Source organism: Callospermophilus lateralis, chromosome 15, assembly GCF_048772815.1.
Source record: "Callospermophilus lateralis isolate mCalLat2 chromosome 15, mCalLat2.hap1, whole genome shotgun sequence".
Lineage (NCBI taxonomy): Eukaryota > Metazoa > Chordata > Mammalia > Rodentia > Sciuridae > Callospermophilus > Callospermophilus lateralis.
In genome coordinates, this window is record NC_135319.1 from 62,830,372 (window position 1) to 62,846,815 (window position 16,444).

Genomic DNA, 16,444 nt, shown 5'->3' on the forward strand with positions numbered 1-16,444 from the left:
GGGAGAGAGTTGTAAACACACAAACACCCCCACCCCCCGCCCGCCACTATTTCAAACACATCTTGCATCTTTTAACTCATTACAGAAAGTAGGTATTGACCCCTTTTCCTGAGAATGTAAAGCCCACAAAGTGTGCAACATAATGCTTTATCATGGCAGAGGCTTAGGATTTTGCCCATTGGGCTGATACACAGGACTACCTCCCGCTACATCCCCCTACATCCCGGGAAGAATGGCCTCTTTCCTACTACTGCACAGAGATTTCAGTCACTCCAAGTAAATATCCACACACTGAAGTTCTTGGCTGGGGCTTACTAGAACTTCTTGGGGCATCTTCCCCGCCCCCCCCCCCCCCCGAGTTAAAGGCAACTTCTGCAAAGTTGATTTGATTTTCATTATTTTTTTCATGTTCCTCTTTTTCCTACTGCATCCTTTCCAATTTGAACAGTGCTTTGTGACAACAGAGGGATAGGCAGAGCGAGAAACGTGGGTGGACTTCCTCTGAGAACATCAAGGCAAGCATTGGGAGGAGGGCAGAAGAGTGAACTCCAGCTCCCAGCTCAGGAGGCACTGAGAGAAGCTGTGAGCAGAGGCTGCTCTGTGCCTCCCATGCAGCAGTGCTAGCTGGACCAGGTACTTTTAACTGAGTGCCCGTGGGGAAACTGATCCCACTTTTTGGAAAAGCAGGTTAAAGAGGACTGATGGAACCTATAAAAAGTCATTTGCAAAAACCCCAATCTTTGCTTCCATCCACTGGACCACATTTCCTCTCATAGGTGTCTAGAATGCTACTTCCTTCATGATTTTCTCTGCACAAGTGCTAGGAGATTTAAAAAGATGAGATTTACCTCTTTATCATCATGACGCCTTCGAATAAATTCTTCTGTAGATTCCAAGTAATCAGCTGGTATAAAATGTCTCGGTGATTCAGAATCTTCAAAACAACAAAGTCGTGTTAAAAAACAGGCAAATGTTTAGTGTGAAACCAGGTCAAGAAAAGATTTCACCTTTCTTTTATTATAAACAAAAGTCCTCATTGATTCACGATCAATAACCAAATTCTGAAGGAAAAAACCTAAACCCACCTCTCCCTCGTGCTTTTTAGGTTTACTTGCAAGCTAGTTTAATTTGAAGAAAACTAACCAGAAGGCAAACGGTGAACAAAAGGAGAAGGCATTCTTTGGGTCTCCCTACAAAGAGGCATCGTGCAGGCTCTACGGGGACAAACCGTATACACTTACACACACAGGGCCACGGAGAGAGGCTGCCTCTCCAAAAACCACAGGTGGGCTGGGATTGGTGCAAACAGCAAGGGGCTTAAGAGTTCAAATGGGCACATTTCTCAGATGAGCTAATCGGCCAATTTTTCTTTCGAAACACGATTTGGTGGTTAGTCTAAATGACATGGGAGATCTGTTTTTAAAGAAGTGCAGCCACTACAAGCCATGGTTAATTGCCAAGCAAAACAAACAGAAGCAAAGGACAGAGAAGGAAATGAGCACCAGGGACACACGGGAGGAAGGGGCAGAGCAAGCCATGTGGAGACAGGGAGGTAAGACTGGTCAAACACATAAAATGCCACCTCCACGGGATGGTGCCAGTTCACTTTGTGGGTTGTTGTTCCTGTCCAGGCCGTGGTCTGAGTATGGCACAGAGTTCCCGTTATTAATGGCCCTCGGGCCGTCCTCCAGGATCATGGGTCTCTCCTGAGGGGGCTCTGAGCTGCGGCTAAGCCTGGCCATGGCGTGTCGGGAAGACAGGCGGGTGGGAACCAAGGGCTTCCCCCCAGAGGAGGGCTGATCCTGATGGGGCTGACCAGGGAGGTCTGGCTTCTGGCCCACCGGGGAAGGCTGTCTAGGATGGTGCTGAAGGGGTTTTTTCAACCGAAAAGGGAGGGGGCTCATCAGGTAGATGTTTCTGAGCAGGGTGCTCCTGTCCCCTCTGGACTCCGGGCGCCAGTCAGCCTGCCTGGAGGACTGCTGCTGCTCATGCTTCCGGATGGTGGTGAAGCGGGTGTACGAGGCGGGGCAAGTGCCCTTGCACTTGTTGAGACGATGTTTGGGGAAATCTCCATGAACACTGCCCTCTCTGCTGTCATTGGAGACATTTGAACAGCGGTCTATCTCATCTGAGCAGGTGGAGAGGGGCTCAGAAGGCACGAGGCCCCTGAAGCCCAAGGTGTGGTCTGCCATATTGCTACATGTCGGGGAGGCATAGACCCCACTGGAGTTCATTCCGTCCACCTCCCTGGGACGGAGCTTGGTTGACTCCAGGAGGGACTCAGCTGAGCGGGCTGAGATCAGTCCACTCCTGGACAGCACAGGCGTCGGGGACTTGCTCAGCCTGCCAGACAGGTCCAGGGACGGCATGGACCGAGACCGCTGAATGAGCTGCTCAAAAGCAGTGATGCGGGAGGAGACAGTATGCTTGGGGATGTGCTCTGAGCCCTCTTGGCTGGACCCCAGCTCGCCCCTGGATAACGCTAGGCCGCTTTTTTCAAAGTGGGAAGCAAGATCCCGTACACTGGAGGAGGAGATGGATCCCAGGGAGAGGCCAGCTCGGTTGATCTGGTGCATGTCCCGATAGAACATGGTGAAGTGCAGCCCAGCCTTTTTGGAGAGAGGGCAGGGCTTCCTGGCACTGGTGCTGTACTCCTGGAGGCTCATGGTGCTGCTGGACTTGCTGTCATAATCCCGCCGGGAGCGCATGAGCAGGTTCTCGATGCTTCCCCCTACCTGGAGGGGGAGGCCTCTTTTGGAATCATTCAAAGAAACACAAAGGTTCTCACAGCTCTGCGCCTTCTCTGAGGGCAACAGGATACTCTTCTGTTCCTGCAAAAGAGCGCTGGGAGCAGAGAGCCTGGGTTTGAATTTGGAAGGAAGGATCTCTGAAATGCAGGCTTTCGCAGCTGACAGGGGCTTCTTGTGCTTACACCCAGGGCCTAAAGCACTGCTAGTGTTAAATGTTCGGCTATGAACTGAAGATGAAGAAATCATGTGAGCATTCCCACCTTTACGATCCACTGGTAAGCATGCAGAATAAAATAAACAGACCCATTAGGTTAAAGCTGAAAGCTGCTACAAAAGAAAAAAAGAAAAAAAAAAAAAACCACAAACAAACCAAAAGAAGGAGGTAACATGCTCGTTTGTCATATGGGCTTTTAAAAAATTTCCAGTCGATGTCCGGAAGCAAAATAATCTGTGCTGCAAAGCAGGTGCAAAGATGCAACGAAAGAAATGGCCACCCTGCCAGTTAGGAAAGGCTGAAGCTCAGCTAATTTCTAAGAAAAGGGGATTAGAACAAAAAGGACAGAAATGCTTCAGAGAGAGCAAGGTCAGGGTTCAGAGGGAGGGAAACCATTAATACCAGAAAGAAAAATGGCCGGCGAGAAAACAGGGGAGGGGATACAAGAGGGCTCCGAGGCCTGGATATGGATCTGTAGAGGGCAGAGTTGGTTCCAGTTACAGGAGGTTCGCCTGCTGCCAACACTCAGGGAACAGGTATGAAGGGGAGACAGACCTGCGGACATCACCCTGTTAATTACCTTTAGTGGAAGCTGAGCTGGAGGGTCTCTTGAGCCCACTCAGGCCCTGAAGAGGGATGTCACCACCTTCCAAGACACTTTTATAAATCTGCCTCTCATTCTCCAAGCTAGTAAGGTCCCCAGGAGCCCCATCTGATTCCCTCTTCACTGCATGGAAGTTGGAAGAATATATACTACGAAAAAGGTAATTGTAAAAGAAAGAAGGTGGGGGGAGGAGATAAGAACAGGAGTTAGCATTTGTAACATTTTTCTCAAAAGCAAATTACCAGCTCAGGGCAAGAGACACAATTCCCGGCATCCTTATCAAGCACTGTGCTTTCTAAAGAGCATCAGGATTTAGACACAGATGTCTACAGACAAAGACAGGTCCGTGGGGCTTAGACACTCAGGAATCTTGTTCAAATAACAAAGCCCTCCAACTGAGATGACTGTGTTTGTGCTTTAAAAGAATAACTCTGCAAAACACTGTGGAGGAAAGGTGACGGGTGGGGGGCCAGGAGAAGGACGGAGGAGGGCTGAGGATGGAAGGCTGGGAGAGGATGGGAGAAAAAGTAGGAGAGAGGGCTGGGGACCCAGTGCTACACACAAGATCCTACGGTTAAGGACATTAGTGGAGGGGCATGGCCCAACATGTGGCCAGCAAATGTCAGCTACCAAAAGTCCGTTACTTGGATTATTATTTTTTAGGTTATTCTGCATGAGCACATGGGTTGATGGAACATTAAAATCAGCAGTGAAAGGAGGAGAGGCCAGCTATCTTGGGTACCTAGGAAAATCAGTGACCACGAAAAATGATACACTGGGATTCTATATGCTAATATTTGCTCTTGTTATTACAGGCAGGTGCTTTCTTCTTCTTCTTCTTCCCTCCAAGAGACAGGGCCTCACTATGTTGCACAGGCTAACTCTGAACTCCTGCCTAAGCTTCCCAATAGCTGGAACTATAGGCACAATACAACCACACCCTGCTTCGTAGCCTAATTTTGTACTCAAAGTTTTTGCCCAGAACCTTATGATATGCACTATGTGCGTAAGTCATTGGCCATTTATATCCTTCATTTATTTTCATCTTGTTAAACTCCAGGTATTTTTCATGATACCACAAATTATTTTTGGAATGAGGTGGGCACAAAAATATAAAAATACATTCTTGCTGATACCCTCCTTTTTCCTAATCATCTCACTTTTTCTATGGCCTCACTAACTGAAACATTGCCACTGACCCATGTATACACACACACACACACACACACACACACACACACACACCCCACTCACTCTTATTGAGGAAACAAATGGCTTCCACCAGGTTGGGTTTTTTGTTTGTTTGTTTTTGTTTTTGTTTTATGGTTACCAGGGCACTTAACAATTGAGCCACATCCCCATCCCTTTTTATATTTTATTTAGAGACAGGGCCTTACTGAATTGCTTAGGGCCTCACTAAATTGCTGAGGCCAGCTTTGAACTTGTGATCCTCCTGTCTCAGCTTCCAGAGCTGCTCAGATTACAGGCGAGTGCCTCTGCTCCCAGCACCACCAGGCTGCTTATAACCCTACTGAGATTAGATGCCTATTATCTTTATGGATTTTTCAGTTCTGAAGACTCACAGTTTGATGGAATTCTTTTATTCCAATATTTTATTATGAATTTTATCAAATACCTAGAAAAACTAAAGGTTCAAGAATTATAAGAGTGAACACGGGTATTCTCCTGTTTAGATTCTCCAGGGAACACAAGCTGAATTTGCTCTGTCACCTATCTATCCATCCATCTTTCCTCTGTCTACCCATTAATGATGAGATTTTCCACATTCCATAAAGCTAGCCCTTCCTTCTGTGTATAACCCCAGTCTCCAAGTCCCGTAATCACAGATAACAATGGCAATTAATCTACATGACACCTGGTGAGATGCCCTATGTGGGAGGCACGGTGCTAAGTGCCTAGTGATCATTTTCTCTCTAATCCTCACACACAAGCCTACTTCTGCCATTTTTTTTTTTTTTTCAGATGAAGAAATGAAGCACTGAGAGATTGGGTAACTGTCACCGCAGGCAGGTTAGCGGGATGGCAGAGCTGGAACCTGAACCACACTGTTAGGTGCATTATATTTTTAGTTGCTGTTTTAGATGGATGTCTCCCCACCACTGAGGAGGCAGTGGCTTACACACTGCAGGAGCCAGAGGGAGGTCAAGGCAGCTCAAGCTCCACTATGTCACTACCATCCAGTGTCACCGGTCAGGTATACACCCCCAGGACAAGCAGCATCAGAACACAAGAGTCTGAAAGCGGCAGAGACTGTCTGGAAGAGTAATGTCCCCACCCTGGAATGGCTCAGGACCCCTGAGCAACACCAGTGCTTCCAGCACTGAAAATGTCCCTCCCAACTGCTGCCTCTACCTTCCCTCCTGCCCACACTGGTTAAGAGCTGCTCAAACCCAATTTCAAGGGAACACCAAGTGGGTCAGGCATCAGGGCTCCCCCAGGTCCCTCCTCATTCTCCCTGGCCTGGGTGAAGGATTAAATGCTTTCTCCTTCTCTTCAGCCACGATAGAAGATTACAGATATTCTAAGAGAAAAGGAAATTGACTCTCAGGGCTGAAAACATGCAAATGCAGTAAGTCTACAGAGCATCTCACTGGGAGAAACCTTGGAGAGGGACAGGATGGGACCAGGCTCTTTCCCGGACTGTGTCCTTATTTGCAGGAGCCAATCTGGTCTATAGATTCCATGAGTAGACTCAATAAATATTTGTTGAATGAATAAAATTTCACATTTTCTGAAACTAAAACTGGCATATGTGATCTGATTAAGGATACGTCCTGATGTATGAAATTATGAATTGAGAAATTCTTTTCCAAGTATAAGAATGGTATTAAATTGACTTTAGGGATAATGTCTCCTGACATCAGCGACCTGAAACCATCACCATAGAGAAAAGAGTTGTGCTGCAGGGAATTAGGACAAGCCAGGCTCAGGCTGGTTGTCCTTAGTGGTGCTTCTCACCCTGCCTACAGGCAGCACTCCTACAGAAAAAGGCACATTTTCCCAGGCTCAGGGACCAGGTCTGGGGCCAAGGGGCTGCCAGCCTTGCAGCCTTGCAGCCTTGCAGCCTCTGGCCTACCTGATTCTGTCTGCAGGGGAAGCTCACAGATGTCCATCCTCCACCCCAAGGTTCTGAGAAGAACCTCAATTCCTGCTAGAGTGCTGAGGAACACTGAAGGTGACCTGCAAGGTGGCAGTGGCACTATATTCTAATTTCTAAAAATGCAAGGCCAGTTAAACTAGACTTAACTTTGAATTTACCTAGTTAAAACTGAACCTGACCCTTTTCTAAATTTTCTATTTCCAGCCCACTCCCTTATTTTCTGTTGTATTTTCTGATTTTGTCCTTTGGTTTGACACTGTTTCCCCTTTTATGAATAACCTCAGCTACAAAATGATTCAAGTGTAGCTGTCCTTTACCCCTGCCAACCAATAGATGTGGTATCTGAGGTATATTTTGTGAGAGGACACAGCCTAAAGCCTTTTATACATCCTTCACCACTGAAGACTGACTTTGATAGCAGCTTCTGTCCTACTGCCCCTGCGGTCTTTTGAATCACCTCAGCCTTGGTCAGAACTTCCAAACCACCTTCCTGACCTCCTGTTAACTTCATTCTGTCATGACTCAGCCACAGCCGACTGTTGAATCTTACACCTCTCCCTACCTTACCAGACATCAGAACTCACCCCGGCCCAGCCCACTCTCTGGCTGCATTCCACCCCATATCACCATTTCTTCCTGCTTCCCACAGAACCACAAACCAGCACTCAGGAAACCTCTCAGAATGGAGTTGCTTACAGCCAATTGTTTTCTTTCTGATATCAAAGCTGACAAAACAATACTTTTTCCAGATGTGTAGCATTTTGCAACTAAGGCAGGCTTATTTAGAAAACTGTCTATAAGAGCTCTGGAACAATGTTTTTAAGTGTATCATCTCCATCAGCTCAAGTGAGGACCAGAGTGGTGAAGGCATTTGCCCAAGTCACAGAGTTGCTGGGTCCTCATTATATCTAGGTAGATCAGAGAAGATGAGAGAAGCAACCTGGGACTCAAAGCTTGATTGGACTCAAAGGTACAATAAGGATTAGCAGTTACTGTTGTTAAGTCTAAAAAACAAAAACAAACAAACAAATAAAAAGAGGTTGAGAAGTTCAGCTCTCAGCAGCTCAAGTTGAGCCAGATCTGGGTTCAGACACTGCAAGCCAAGAGGAGACAGGCAGAGAATTCAGCCTCTGGCTAACATGCGGAACTGGCTGCTGGGTTTCAAGAGGATTCAGCAAAAACACAGCTACTGCAAGAATAAAGTGATTATCCTAGGCCAACTTTTCCAACTGTGCTAATAGGCAGGCTCTGGAGGCAGTGGCCCAGGTCTTGGAAGGCCAGATTCCAGTCTGACTCCAACAAGGAAGGTGGAGCAGCTAAGCCAAGCTCCTGTTGTCTAGAAACTTGAAAGCAGGCTGTTTCTCTCGGCTTTTGATGTCATTCATCTGCAACACTAACAGGTATGGGGAGATTGCCCAAGACCTCGCCTGTAAATCTGTTATCTATACAGACCTTTCTTTTGGAAACAGACACATATTCAACTGCTTTCTAGACACCGCCACCGGATTTTCCCAGGAATCTTAAGACTGACACATCCCAAGCCAAATCCAGCTCTGTTCTGCCACTTCCCATTAACTAAGCCAGAAAACCACACGAATCAATTCCCTTCTCCCTCCCTTTGCCACACAAATCTAATCAATAACCAGGCCCTGCTTTCTCTGGGTTCTTGACACAGCCAACAGTAATCTCCTCACTCTACCTCCTGGTTAGCATCTCACCATCCCTCACCTATAACCCTGCGACACACACACCATCACCACTCCAGCCTGACTCCCTCCAATCATCTCTGCATATCACTGCTAGTGATATTTCTAGAAAATATTTCCTGCTGTCACACTACTTATTGATCCATTCAACAAATATTTACTGAGCACATCCTCTGTTTCCATCACTCTCCTAGGTAGAGGACATTCAGTAGGAGCTCACATTCACTGTTCAAAATAATTTGGTGATTTCAGGAAGGAAAAAACAAAAAGTAACTGTGGTTAACTATAGGGGAGAGGGGTATCTAGACAATCCACTCCAAGTTTCAAGTTATAGCCTTTTGTAATGCATGACACAATTATTTTTATATTTATAATATAATGTCACATTTTCTTGACCTTTCCTCCTCCACAAAACAAGGGGTGCTCATTTCTTCTTGGGTCTCATCATTGCATCTATCTATCACACTGACTTCACAGTCTGTTTCCCATGTTACACCTGAACCCCTCAGAAGCAATTTATTTTATTAGTCTTTGCATGCTGGTACCTAGTGTGCACTGGTGGAATAAGTGATTCTGAAAGTAAATGCCTACATGCACACGGATTTCTGATATACTTTCAGGTACCAGGGGAATCTCTAATACATCATATAGTTCTTCAGGTTATGTCTCTTCTTAAGTCAGATTAAGGGGACTCTGGTATCCTGTATATCTAGGAAACAGTGACTTGTTCTTGAGTGCCACCATCTGGCCAAATAGAGTAAAGCTCTCTTGGTTAGGCAAAGAAGACATCAGGGCTAATCAATACTGAAATATCAAGCAATGATGAAAATGAGTAGTTCCCACTAATTGATACATCTGACAATGCTAGATAAATGAAAGAAAAATCAGACATTACTGTGATGGTAACCATAAGAATATTTTTTTAGGGCTAGGACTGGTCATTATATCAGGATCAGGACTATGGCTGATTTTCTTCTTCTCTTCCTTTCATACCATGTGATATATAATCAATTCTAATTAACAAAATTCTAAACTGTAGTCTGTCCAAGACACAAAAGTAAGTTTCAAAAGCATCACTTCCTCAATTGCCACAAAGCTGGGAACCTGAGCCATCTGGAATTGCGTTCTTCATTCCTTGGGTTAGATAAAGTTTGAGTACATCATCCCTAGCCATCCAGAAAAAGGGAACAGAATCAGTGTGCAAGTTGCCTCAGTGCCAATCAAGCTGGATTTGGGTTGAGATTTGCAGACCTGTCCATCTATCCAGCAAGCATTTATTGCACACTTCTCTTTGTGTCAGGCTGGTTCTCACCAATAACAAATATGGAAAAGTGTGCTGGGTGCTGTGGCACATGCCTATAATACCTGTGACTCTGGAGCTTCAGGAGGACAGAAAGTTTGAGACCTGCCTCAGTAACTTAGCAAAGCCCTGTTTCAAAATAAAAAATAAATAAATAAAAAGGACAGGATAGAGTGACAAACGCTATGGGGTTCAAGCCCCAAACAAAAGACAGAGGGGAAAAGAAAAAAAGAAAAAATCTTATGCATTTAAAGAAACCAGGAGAAAAGCAAGCCTGATACTGAAAATTCCTCAAACAGTAGAAGAATGAGGAAGAAACTATCTATTACTGTCAAGTATTTCACAAGAGCTGACTATAGCTGGAAAACAGAGGTCTTTAGAAACCTATTTCAATTATTCAAAATAAGTTGATAAATTAACACATCAAATATCTTTATGGATGCTCAGAATGCCTGAAAACAATTTGCTCTGTTAAAAACTGTAATAGTCCCCTTCAGTCCTACACAGAGTTGCTTAAATTATGTGACGGCTCAAAAAACAAAGAACCTTGCTATGTCTTCTGCTAGTTTATTTCCAAACTGGAGTCAGTAATGATGCAGGTGAGACTTTACTGCTGACACGGGTTCCCTATCCCAGAACTTCACTGTTCCTACTATGGATAGAGTGCTCCTTGTTCCCGCTGAGGAACTGTGGGCATTACACTACCTCAACATGCCATTTCCTCACCTATGCAATGGGGATTTTGATCCTGGAATGTTGAGAGGAATAAACAAGGTAAGGTAGATAAAATGTTAAGCATAAGGCCTGGTACATGGTAAATGTTCAATAAGTGTTAATTTATATATATATATATTTTTAGTTTAAGACGGGTGTTCCTCACTCTGGCAGCCTGTGGTAGCTACTTTTCCTTCTAAACACTTTTAATGATTATTGTCTACTTCATTCATTTGCCTTCTCATTTGCAAACATGTGTGTGTGTGTGTGTGTGTGTGTGTGCATGTGTGTTTCCCCAAACTATTAAAGGACCTGTTATCGTTGGGACCTTTATTGTCCTCTGAAAACCTCACGCTTTGAAAAGCATGGTCCTCAATACAGGAAGGTTCAGAGGAGGGACTTTTAGTCAATGATTAGATCATGGGGCTATAAAACCTCATCAGTGGATTAATCCACTTGGTGGATTGGTAAATAAACTGGGTACTAACTATAGGCAGGTGGGGCACTGGGGCTGGGGGTGTCTTTTCCTTCCCTCTTTCTGCTTCCAGGCTGCCATAAACTGAGGTTTCCTCCTCCATGACCCTCCACCATGATGTCCTGCCTCATTGCCTCAGGCCCACGACAAAGGAGTTGATTGACCTTGGACTGAACCTTTAAAACCAAGAACCCAAAATAAACTTTTCCTCCTCTAAGTTATTCTCATTAGGTATTTTGGTCACAGCAACAAAATGTTGACTAACTTAGGACAACATCTTCATTCCTATTAATAGGAATATAGCCTAGAGCCTTATCCCAGAAGAGTTAAGGAATCTACTCATCTGATCACTGAGCTCAGAAGCAGCCTTCTCTTCCTTGTGCCCTTGAGAGAGATAGGGGTGAAGAGGCAGAAGGGGAGACCAGGCAGCAGGGTTAACACTGGGCAAGCCTGAACCCGTGAGGGCAGGGAGAGGCCTGGTTGAAGATTCCAATCAGGCGCTGTGCAGTCAGCAAGGCCAAAGTGACAAGCTAGTAACAGAGGGGCAGCCTTGGGGGTCCTAGGAGAATCTGTGGAGAGCTGTGGCCTAGAGGAAGCCCTTTACCCTCAGGTCACCAAAGGTCATCTGGTGGCCTTCACCTCTGGAAGCACATCTCCTGGGATCTAGGGGACCTGTGAATTGTCATCCTTACAGCTGAAGGCAGAGCTTCGTTGGAAGTTCTTCAACAAATTAAGCCTCAGAACCTAGAGCAGAGGGAGAAAGGGGAGGCGGTCCCAATGCCATGTCTCAGCCCGGACACTTCTGTGTCATACTGGTAGTTTGGTCACTACCCCACAGTGGGTACAAGAGAGTATACCCTGCCTTCTGAAGCCAAGGTGGGAACTCTCCACGAAGGCAAGTAATTTTCCTTCCAGCTGCTGTCTTAATATACCTTCTCAATTTTTTCTTATACTCTGGGATATATTAATCGTGAAGCACACATATTTATAGAAGAAAAATTAACATAATGGATCCAAGTTATTCTTGTTAGAGCTTTTGAGCACTATTCTAAAAGGATTAAAGTTTTTCCATCTTCCCACTGAAATACCCAAGTCCCAGCCAACTTTCAAATGAAACTCCTCTTGCCTAGTACCTGCATTGGCATGGTAGGCAGGACACACTCAAATGACTATAATACTTATTTTAAAAAAGTCTATAAACAGCAATTTTGCTCATTGTGGCTTTACCAACCCAAATGGAACAGGTAACAGTTGTGCTGTGCTGTTCCTTCTTATCATATTCCAAAGAACAGTCTGCAGATATAATGGTGTAAAGACAAGGAAATGCTCCTACTAGAACCAGTTCCTTTCCCCAATTTATTGGGTATGTCAGGCACCAATGGAGATGGAGGGCCTTGTCCTTAAGGCCCTTATGCATCATTAACTCTTATATTTATAAAATATAATTCAGGTATATGGCAGCAGAAACAAGGGCCACACAAGGTACTATCATGAGATTGGACATAGGAGGCTCAGTTAGTAGCTATTAACAATCTAGAATGTTTGCCATTTACCATCTATCTAATGGAGAGGGGGTAAAAGCACTAAAAACCCTCAGCTGGACTGATAACTTCATAACTGAGGTCAGAAGAGGACAATCTGGTAGAGGACTCATAATGGTTTGGGGGAGATGGACAGGAGACTGATGGTTACCCCGTGAAGAACTGAGTAGAGGATGCAGAGTTCTAAGAATCTACTGGGGGGGTCCCACATAATGTGAGACTCAAGTTTAAGTTGGCCCCCTCCTGGCTCCAAGTTCCTCATGGAAGATCTAGACTGAGGACCCAACCTCACGAGCTATGCCACCAGGATCACTCCCTTGCAGCCACATACCCCTTCCCAAGAATTTATAAAGGAGAACGGATTCTAAACAAAGACAAACAACTTCACATTCTATAGGTTAAGACTGCAACATGAAGAAAAGCTTATTAAAGGTAGTATGAGTCATCACGAAATTAATTAGGAAGAGAAGGAGAAAACAAAAGAATAACTTGAACGCTACAATTAGATCTCTACTGGCCACCAAACTGTACATCATTTGAAGCCATTAGATGGACACAAATATAACACACTGGGTCCAAAACACGAGGAGTGACTACTTACTATCCAGGAGGCTCTGGGGAGATGTCCAGAGAGGGGCTGACTGCTGAGCTCTGCAAATGCAAAAAAAATAGAAGAAGAACCTGTAGATGATTTATTTTGACTCAAGAGATTTCAAGCTAAGGGAAAAAGAGAGAAGCCATTTTCCTTTCCTCATTTAGACAAAAATCTCTAGGAGCCAAGGGGCCTGGACGCAAAGGTTTCTGGTGCTGGTGAAGGGTGGTGCTCTTCTTGGAGAGGAAGCTTTCAGGGCACAGGGGTTCTCCATGCTCTGGACTTTTCCTTCCAGTTGATACAGCCACAGCTCTCTGGGTGAGTCAGGAGATGGCCTCCTGACATAATTGTCTTCAGTTGCAGGTCCACCAGGCAATGGTCCTCCTCTGGGCCAATATGCAACAGCACACCCTTCACCAGCGTTTCCCCAGCCCTCAGACTCCCCTGCTGTGCTCTCTGCAGATCCCTTCATGCACCCAAGGTACCACATCCAGAGAGAGGGTAATGCAACACTTTAGATACAGAATGCACACACAAAAAAATGCATTTTGAAAGACCACACTGTATTCAGATAATTTGTTTATGGCTGCAGATTGAAAAGTGTGGAAATGGGGAGAAACGTAATTTCACAAAAACCTACTAATGACCATTTCAGGGAATGCTTTATGAAACTCTAGGCCACCACACAAAAGAAGAAAATCACCAAGAGCCACATGCAGAGAGAAAGCAACATAAGTGTGTAGGTTAGGGTCTCTTTTGTTGTCTTGGAGAGAAAAATGTGAAGGGCTCAATATATTTATTTTCCAATAAATCAATGTAAAAAATAATACTCCTATTTCTAATAATAACCATTTTAAAGAAAACAAGCTATCTGGAGAAGAGACATTTAGGGACAGGAGAGAAAGAGAAAGAAAAGGGAGAGACTGTGGAAGAGGGAAAGGAGACAGTACAGAGTAGGAGGCCTTCTTGGAGGTTCACTCCCCACCCTCCTGCCTGCCAAAACACCCACCTTTCATCTTTGAGGGCAGCTCTGTCCAGGATGAGGGCATCATTCTTCAGAGAAAGCACCAACTCTTACCTCCACATTCATCCTCCAGCCCTCTGGCTACCCTGGCCTCACTGACCTTCCTCTCTCCATCTTGAATCTCCTACCTCTCGGCATCTGTTCCATTCTGCTCTTCCACCTTGGAAGACCTTGCCCTGGTCTCCATCGCTGTGACATCCTCAGGGAACATCCCACTCCCTTCCTCCCTTCTATGATCACATCTTCTCAATCAGTGCTGCACTTCCGCCGGATTCCCTCATCGTTGTCAAATATCTAACTCCCACCAACTACTCAGCCAGCGCCCTTCAAAGTCTTGACTAATTTCTTAGTTATCAGTTCCACTGACCTCTCCTGGGAGTCCATGTTTTGGGACTCTCTGAAGCACTTGGGTCATTCTCGTACTTCCTTTACAGGTGTCTGTCTCTCTCTCTTCTCCTAGTTCTTTGTCCCTCACACCAATTAGGTAAAATGTCCCACTGCAATTTCCTGGGTGATCTCTCTCCCATCTCCCAGCCCTCTGTGTTGGTGCCACCACTCTAAGGACTCTCATCACTGCCCGCCTGGACTACGGCCACAACTTACTCACCTCTGAGACTCCAGTGTCCTCTCCCTCAATTCATCCTCTCTAGAGCAATGCCATTAGTCTCCCTAAAATACTTCCAGAAGTACATCACTGATTGGAGGGCAAAACCCCTCATCTCCTTAGCCATATCCTCCGCACCTCTACAATCCAGGGTCAAGACTCTTTCCCAAACCTACTTCTTACTATTTTTACCCTAAAATTCTCATTCCAAAAGATCTTGTCCTATCCCTTAATTATTGTGCTTCTGTGATCTTTCCAAAGCTTTCCCAGTGCTTCTAATGGACATCCTCTATTTGCCATGTGCTTAAGTTCCACTCACCCTTCCGGATCTTGGCTAACTCCTCTGAGAAGTCTTCCTCGATTTCCCATAAGACTTCTCTCTAATGGCCCTCAGAGCCCATGCCGTTCATTTAACTCTTAGCAGACACCACTGTCTTTTACTTACGAACGTAACTGAACTGTCAAGTTCCTGAAGGCAAAGGCTCTCTTCTTGTGTCGGAGTAGGACTCCACCAGCAATGTCCCACACATATTCACACCAATAACAGGCATTAGTCAACTGAACCAGTGTAAAGATGATTCACAGAGGCACCAGACACTTCTTTAAGTTCTGGGGGCTGGAAACACGCTCTGCCCTCAGGAAGGCAGCAGTTAGATCAGGGGCTCTCTAGCTGCCTCCCATCCTTGCATGGCTTACGGAAGCTCACGTTATTTTGGACTACTTTGAAAAGTGCCTCCTGATTCATTCTTGTCCAACCTATCACAGACCTCCCATCCTGCATCCTAGCCCACATCAGGACTTACCTGACACCACAGTTCTTATTCCAGAACTTGCTAGGGTCTGCACCCCACTCTGGAAGTTTCAACCCAAAAGTAACTACACCAGGTTCTTCCTTGCCCAGCTTCCCCCACTCTCAGTCACCCATCTGCCTCAATCGTGTGCATGGTGACTCACTTCTTATATCTCTTTCAAGTTTTAAGGGAGGGCCTGGGCCTAACTCCTGGCTATGCTGCTTCCTCATCCTTCTGTGTCTCTAACTGCCCTGCCTACCCTGCAGCTCACTGACTTTGGACACTGGATGCTCTTACCAGGGGTTGAACCCACAGTGGTTACTACCATAATCCCTGGATTACTCCACCCTTTTTCTGGTTTGAGTTTCCAACATCCACATCACTGTTCACACCCCTTGTGTTGGTAGTCCAACCCTGTTTGTCCTAGTTCTGCTTCCATATAACATGAATCTGCCATAGTCCAGGGACCTTTCTGGCCTCTTTGGCAGTGTCCATATTCCTTTTAACTTTCTCTAAAGTTAGCTTTTCCTCTAAGACTTGCCTTAATTTTGCCAGGGAGTCCTGGGGACAGTTCTGCATAAATTTGGTTTGTCCTCAGAAACCCATTTACCTTGAACTGGCTCTCTTTCCCCTACTTTTATTTTTTTTTATTTATTTACTTCTTTTGGGGACCAGAGATTGAACACAGGGGTACTAACCACTGAGCAACATCCCCAGCCATTTTTCTTTCTTTCTTTCTTTTTTTTTTTTTTTTTTTAATTTTTTAGACAGGTTCTCACTAAGTTGCTAAGGCTGGCTTTGAACTTCTGTTCCTCCTGCCTCAGTCTCCCAAGTCACTGGGTTTACAGGCATGCACCACCACACCTGGCTCTCTCCCCTACCTTTTAATAAATGACATTTTGACAAAGCTTCCTTTAAAAATATTGATGCATGTTCAGTCTCCAATACTTGTTTATGGCTAGGCTGTCTGACTTCTGAAGTGCACTTTTTCATTGAAACTTTATGAGC

General features: G+C 45.3%; 1 protein-coding gene across 50 annotated transcripts in view; it reads right to left on the reverse strand.

The window, feature by feature from the left end:
* The window catches only part of Sorbs1 (sorbin and SH3 domain containing 1), a 233,493-nt gene that overhangs the window by 36,137 nt on the left and 180,912 nt on the right, over positions 1-16,444 (reverse strand). For all 50 annotated transcript variants that reach the window (XM_076834760.1, XM_076834737.1, XM_076834754.1 and 47 more), the window contains 3 exons: positions 13,027-13,076; positions 3,545-3,717; positions 849-934 (listed from right to left, as the gene is read on the reverse strand). In XM_076834760.1, the coding sequence (XP_076690875.1) occupies positions 849-934; positions 3,545-3,717; positions 13,027-13,076 (309 nt within the window). The remainder of the gene's footprint in view (positions 1-848; positions 935-3,544; positions 3,718-13,026; positions 13,077-16,444) is intronic.